Consider the following 7,086-nt stretch of genomic DNA (forward strand, 5'->3'; position numbering starts at 1 on the left):
CACTACAGACCTGGGTTCGATCCCAGGATGTATCACAACTGGCCATGAACAGGAGTCCCATAGGGCGGTGTACAATTTGCTCAGCGTCGTCTGGGTTAGTGGAGGGTTCAGCTGGGGTAGGCCGTCATTGTAAATAAGAATTTGTTCTTAATAACTGACTTCCCCAGTTAAATAAAGGTTAAGTTATGAAAAAAAATCCATAGCTGCCATTCCCAACCAATCAGAGTGCTTGAAAAGGCACATCTGGACACTGCACCCACACCTCAGAGTGTTATTGTTGTCCAAAAAAGAAGACACATTTCTGAGGACTGTTGTGGACAGTAACAAGAATACATGAATTGGGTGTGTGCATCGTAATGTAAGTTGGAGGGGGGTTTATTGGATTATTTTTTTTTACATGTGTAATAATGGGTAATTGCTAAATGACTTAGTAACTTTGATCAGTTTGCAACCATATGTTCTATTGTACCGTTGTTACTTTTATTTCATGTTGGAGTTGCCAATACTGCTTGGCATATTGTTCATAGAATGTAGCCTTGTGCCCATTGCCATACGTGGCATTGTTTTATTGGTAAACATAGTTTTCATATGTGCATTATATGTGTGCGAGTGCTTACCATAATAGCCTTAGTTAATTAAAGCCGTTGTTGCGCTTCTCCCAGACCGGTCTTGGAGGTCGCACATGCGCAGAGTAATTTGCGACCCTGTGGCTTTAGGGCAGATCAGATAAGACCTCAGCACAGCAGGCTCTCGCACCAGGCCGGAGAGAGAAGGTGCCATAAGTCTTTATTTTGTCAGTCTCAGTAATAGGTTTCTCTTTCTCTGACAAGAGGTTCATCTTTAGGTTAATGTTTATGCTACTAAGATTATAGCCCTGTTTATAGCTGTTATAATAGCGTAATATTATGGTTATTCATTCATGTTCATATATCCTGTCTATATAGCATAATTATCATAATTATCACGCTTTACTGATACTGTTATGTATCAGTAATTGTAATTGTCGAACCACAATTCATTCGGATTAACACAAATCCTATTCCACCAAGATTCACTCCCAGTCAAGATTCATGTGAACTGACCAAAAGTGAGTGTGTGCTAAGAGGAAAAGGAAAACAACCCTTAAAAGAGATGCATCAGCATTGTTCTTACCGCACATCCTGTGGAGGGTCAGAACCCAAATCACAGTCAACATAATTGCACAAGCCAGTGAGGGCATTCACAGCCGACTGCTCAGATGGGTGACGGCACACCAGCCAAACGTTTTTAGAAATAGCAAAAGCCTTGGTTATATAGTGCTTACTGACCACTACATTTAGCCTGCTTCCATATATTGTTTTTTCAGATGCAGATCAAGGGAATGAAACGGGAGTGAGGAAGTACATGTTTTTCATTGGGATGCAACCCAACACTGTCCAATCCCAGCACTCGAGGGAAGGGTTACCGTAATTACGTAGCCTGATAAACAAGTACGTTGACTAGCGAGCGGGAGATTTTAGTTCAAGCAATAAAAACTAGAGGTAAGTGGACGCTGTTATCGTACGTTTGGATAAATCCTATCCCATAACTTGAAGTTAACTTGAGCTAGCTACTATTTTGAGTTAAACATTTGGATGTAAGCCAAGTCACTCACAGACATGCCAGATCATGTAATTCAGTAGCTCAGCTGAACGAATTAGCCTAATAATGCTAGGTAACGCTAACTTTCATGAATATCAGTCACATTCAAAGACTGTACAAGTCTCTAAACAAGAAATACAACACTTACTAGTAGGTGAACTAGCTAGCTAAATCTTATTTCACTTAGTAAGTCAATAATTCTTTGATTACTAGATGCATGAACAGACTGGAAAGGTCGACATCAACAACTTGACCAGCTAACGTTACTGTACAGTAGTTGGTTACAATTTCCGGTTGTGTAACTTCTGTTGATAGTTAGAATAATTTCTTATTCCCGATCGGGGGGGAAATCCTGCCGTGATCAAGTGTGTTTCAGTAACTAACACAATGGAAAGTAATATTTGCCTCGCAGTTGTTTTCTCCTCAGTGAAACATGCTTGTTTACTAGCTATAGAGTTATAACTCTTGCACTGTCAAAACGTTCTCCCCTTTGATAGACATACCTCACCTGTCCATAAATCAAGATGGCTGTGAGAAGCGAGGCCAGAGTGGAGGCAGAGGCAGAGGTAGAGGAGGAGGAGAGCTTTGGACCACAGCTACTGAGTAGACTTGAGGTAGGTGTTGGTGCATTTATTTTTTTAACCTTTATTTAACTAAGCAAGTCAGTTAAGAACAAGTTCTTATTTACAATGACGGCCTACATTTGCAATGTTTCCTACACAGCAATGTGGCATCAGTGCCAGTGACATAAAGAAGCTGGAGGATGCAGGCTTCCACACCATTGAGGCAGTGGCCTATGCCCCCAAGAAGGAGCTGCTTAACATCAAGGGGATCAGTGAGGCCAAAGCAGACAAAGTTCTGGTTAGGTCACCTTCATTTTCCAATCTGAGTTTTTATTTTCTGCTCATTTTGGGTTGCCCACAGTTCACATTAGGTCTGATATTATGACTGTGGCTGATCTTCCTCTATGGTATTTTCTCCAGGCTGAAGCTGCCAAACTAGTGCCCATGGGCTTCACCACAGCAACAGAGTTCCACCAACGCCGAGCTGAAATCATCCAGATCTCCACTGGGTCCAAAGAGCTGGACAAGCTGCTACAGGGTGAGGCTGGGATCTATGCCAGTTACCTAGATTTTTAGAACTGTTGTCATGACTCGGGACATGATTTTTGAGTTGCCCAGATGTATTTTTTGTCATCGTGTGCATGAAAAAGGCTTTCTCTCTCTCAGGTGGGATAGAGACAGGCTCCATCACAGAAATGTTTGGAGAGTTCCGGACAGGAAAAACACAGCTGTGCCACACCCTTGCAGTCACCTGCCAGGTACTTGTCATGATGACATTTTTTCCCCCCATACTAATAAAGGCAGACTTGGCTGTATACTCCTATCTCATACCAATCACATCTGCTCACAGAATATGACGATAGCACTCAGGACATTCAGTTTTTGATCTATTGTGCTTTTCCCCAACTCAGTTGCCCATTGACCAGGGTGGTGGAGAGGGAAAAGCCATGTACATTGATACAGAGGGGACCTTCAGACCAGAGAGGTTACTGGCTGTAGCAGAGCGGTGAGTTCTCTCATGGACCAACACAATAACAATGGAGTAACTACTGGGTTAAATGACACTGACAGAGATTGAAATTTGGAGCCACGCTATTCCTCTACAGGAATAACGGGCATCAATTTCTGTCTGTTCAGAGAGTTACCATTGCAAATGTAGTACTTCCTTCAAAAAGCTGTATCACACCAGAAGGTACTGTTGTCTTTTATTAGGTATGGACTTGTTGGGAGTGACGTTCTGGACAATGTAGCCTACGCTAGGGCCTTTAACACAGACCACCAGACCCAGCTGCTTTACCAAGCCTCAGCCATGATGGCAGAGTCCAGGTCAGGCCCATCTCCCTCCCTCTTCCTGAGGTTTCCGACCATTCAGATGTTTTTCCATTTCTCACATTACTTGCTTTCCTTCCATGTAAATACTGTTGTTTATGACATGAATTAGTGATCTGGAATAAGGACAGTACCCTCAAAGAAATCCTAGTAAAGTACCCCTACCTCTAGTCTGCAGTGCTATAGGTCTCTAACCATATGGCCCCTTCTCAGGTATGCCCTGCTGATAGTGGACAGTGCCACAGCCCTCTACAGAACCGACTACTCCGGGAGGGGAGAGCTCGCTGCACGGCAAGGCCACCTGGGACGCTTCCTGAGAATGCTGCTAAGGCTAGCAGACGAGGTAAGTCCAGGGCTAGAATTACAGGGGTTTTGTCTGTTCGCTGACCTCCTTCCCTATTGTGTCGGTCTAATACAATATGTTTATATCAGCAACGTTCTGAACCCTTCTCTGTACATCCATTTGATGTTTTTAGCGTTCATGGTATATGGTCGTAACGCTAAAAACATTTTTTGACTCTCGCCTTGTCACAGTTTGGCGTTGCTGTGGTGATAACCAATCAGGTGGTGGCCCAGGTAGACGGTGCCGCCATGTTCTCAGCAGACCCTAAAAAACCTATCGGGGGCAACATCATGGCACATGCCTCCACTACGCGGTGAGTGGCTCCATTGACTCTCTTGTAGTCCCTCTTGTTCACATTCTAATGGTTTCAAACATAGCATGCCAGTCGTTAAGCCACTGGGTTCTAAAAGAATACAGCTATCTATCAAGCTAAAACCGCTCCTTGTTTTCAGACTGTACTTGAGGAAAGGCCGTGGCGAAACGAGGATCTGCAAAATCTACGACTCGCCCTGCCTCCCTGAGTCTGAAGCCATGTTTGCCATCAACGCAGATGGGGTGGGTGATGCCAAGGACTGAGCTCAGATGGCACCATACCAGGGAGTGAGAGCATGGCTGTATGTCATGTGGCTATGCCCCTCACCCGCTACCATAGACTTGCACAATGGCAGCTCTTGTGTGTTTGTGTGTACACACTTCCCTGAGGTAAGAGCTAAGAAAATGACTAATAGGGAGATGCTGGCCATAACTGTTGTGTTGATATGATTTTGGACCATCCCATTACTGAGGGAAGAATGCATTCCTACAGTACAAGAGGGTACTGTGCATAGAAAATGTTGCCTATTGCCCTAAGGAGCACAGTCATTTGCCCATGCTTAGGCTTACACTGAATACTCAGTTTGTATTATACAGTATATGGGCCTATAGCGGCTTTGAGAATCAGAGGGAGCTCAACTTCACAGAAATGTGACATTTTTTCACCAACCCAATGGACTTGTAAAATAATATTTATATCTAACTCCACTGGTAGATGTGGACATATTTAGATGTATGTTTGTGGTATTGTTTTGTTTGATTTTCTTTTTCGGGGGTGTCTGATTTTCTACCAGTGTTTTTCATTTAAACCATCTTTGGATTTGACATTCAACTACATCAATAGATCAATTCTCTTTATTTGTCAAACATCTGCTCTTAATAGAATAAACATCAGTACATGCCCCCTTACTAACAAGGTTTGACACCCTTAACGACTAAATTTTCTCTATTTGTTTGTACGTTCAAGAACCATAGTTTCTGTATAAGACACATTGTATTAAAATTGTTTTATCATTAGATCTCCTGACTACATATAAGTTATTTTAACTCTGGTTACATGATTCCACCAATTGACATGACATCCATTTGAAAGGACTGTGTATTAGAATGTTAAAGTAATATTTCTGTATCACAAAAAGACATCTCAGCAGTATTGACACCAATTGAGCTGTCATGGGACTGCAATATAATAGCTTAAACCATATTGAACCATGTCACAGTGACGTGATATGAAGTGGCTTCTGACATTGACACCTGTAATAAAGAGGAGCAAAAATAAATCATTCAAATACTGAGCTATATTGTATACTAAGAAATTGGGGAAATTATATTTTGTACTAATACAATTGCTCAGAGAAATTTTGGGGTCAAATTGAATACCTCACGATGATTAAAAAAAATAAATTCTGCTTATGCATCCTTATTTTGATGCAAAACCCACCACTGGTGTGCATGGCCAAAGAGATCTATTTTCTTGTCATCTGACCAAAGCACCCGTTCCAATGTAAGGGCCAATTCCGTTTAGCAGACTCCAAGCGTTTACATTTTATTGGATGACACAAATATATCTCTTAGGCCACATACACCAGTGGTGGGTTTTGCATCAAAATAAGGGTGCATAAACAGAAAAGAAACGCATACCTACTGTAAAATATAGTGGTGGATCTTTGTTATGGGGCTATTTGGCTTCCACTGGTTCTGGGACCCTTGTTAAGGTCAATGATGTCATGAACTTTACCAAGGACCAGAACATTTTAGCCAAAACCTGGTTGCCTCTGCCAGGAGGCTGAAAGTTGGCCGCAAGTGGATCTTTTAGCAAGACAATAACCCCAAGCACACTTCAAAATCCACAAAGAAATGGTTAGTTGACCACCGAATCAACATTTTGCCATGGCCATCTGTCTTTAGACTTGAATCCCATTGAAAACCTGTGGTTTGAATTGAGAGGGCAGTCCATAAGTGCAGACGAAGGATATCAAGGATCTGGAAAGATTCTGCATGGAGGAATGGTCTAAGACCCGAGGGTACCCGAGTGGTGCAGTGGCACTGCATCTCAGTGCTAGAGGCGTCACTACAGACACCCTGGTTCGATTCCAGGCTGTATCACAACCGGCCGCTTTCCTCTCCAGACAGCCAAAGCAGTCTTCCTCTCCAGACAGCCAATAGTGGAAACCGAGACATGTTTTAGTTAGCATAGGATTGGGCGCACACTAAAGTATTTTAAATGAACCTCCGAGTCGCTATGCGTTGATACTTATAAAAATGTAAATTCTTAGACTCTTACCATGTACATATGTTTGTCTTCTGTTTTATTTGTTTGCTAATCAATAATTGTTTAATAAAACAATCAAATAAAACCACAGACAAAAACATTTTAAAGTAAATAAGCACAGCAAGACAGAGGTTAATTTTAAAAACTTGTCTGCTGCAACTCTGTCGAGGAATTCCTGTATTTGGTAACAAGTCAGCCCCATGTCCCAACAGACTCACATAGTTGCGGTGATTCCATTGATTCATTTGTTGTGTGAAATGAAAGGGTTCTAGAAAAACATGTTTTTCAATGTCCATTAATATTGCTCTGCAGTCTGCACAGAATGACAAGTTTACAGACAGTTTGTTTAATCGGTCTGTCATTTTCTCTGTAGCACAGCCTTGAGGATATTAAAGATAGTATCTGTGTTGGGGATGCCTTCTCAATGCAGGAAATTGCTGATTTTAGTCAGTACACACACAACTCACCCAGCTCCATCAACTGAAGCATCCCCAAACCACAGAACATTATTTAGCCACACGGAGACAGCAAAACATCCAACACCTGGGAAGCTAGGAGCCAGAAAGACCAACATACTTGTGAGTCATTTGCATCATTTACTGCTTTTTAAAAGAAGCTCAGAATCTACAGAAAATGTGTAGTGTAAA

General features: G+C 42.1%; 1 protein-coding gene across 2 annotated transcripts; it reads left to right on the plus strand.

Moving 5' to 3' along the window:
• The first annotated feature begins 1,386 nt into the window (after positions 1-1,386).
• LOC112250383 (DNA repair protein RAD51 homolog A) lies at positions 1,387-5,186 on the plus strand. Of its 2 annotated transcripts, none has more exons than XM_024420473.2 (10): positions 1,387-1,520; positions 2,118-2,234; positions 2,344-2,481; positions 2,604-2,721; positions 2,850-2,941; positions 3,095-3,189; positions 3,396-3,509; positions 3,726-3,855; positions 4,047-4,168; positions 4,308-5,186. In XM_024420473.2, the coding sequence occupies exons 2-10, from the start codon at positions 2,145-2,147 to the stop codon at positions 4,429-4,431; spliced, it is 1,023 nt and encodes a 340-aa protein (XP_024276241.1). In that variant the 5' UTR covers positions 1,387-1,520; positions 2,118-2,144; the 3' UTR covers positions 4,432-5,186. The 2 variants fall into 2 exon arrangements, with proteins under 2 accessions (XP_024276241.1, XP_024276242.1); XM_024420474.2 differs by lacking the exon at positions 1,387-1,520 and adding an exon at positions 1,670-1,693.
• The last annotated feature ends 1,900 nt before the right edge of the window (positions 5,187-7,086 follow it).

The sequence above is a fragment of the Oncorhynchus tshawytscha genome, linkage group LG05, assembly GCF_018296145.1.
Source record: "Oncorhynchus tshawytscha isolate Ot180627B linkage group LG05, Otsh_v2.0, whole genome shotgun sequence".
NCBI classification, from domain to species: Eukaryota; Metazoa; Chordata; class Actinopteri; order Salmoniformes; family Salmonidae; genus Oncorhynchus; species Oncorhynchus tshawytscha.

Coding starts and splice junctions, on each gene's coding strand:
- LOC112250383 (XM_024420473.2), top strand. CDS start 2,145: ATGGCTGTGAGAAGCGAGGCCAGAGTGGAGGCAGAGGCAGAGGTAGAG. Junction 2,942..3,094: donor CCCTTGCAGTCACCTGCCAG/GTACTTGTCATG, acceptor TCCCCAACTCAG/TTGCCCATTGACCAGGGTGG. Junction 4,169..4,307: donor GCACATGCCTCCACTACGCG/GTGAGTGGCTCC, acceptor CCTTGTTTTCAG/ACTGTACTTGAGGAAAGGCC.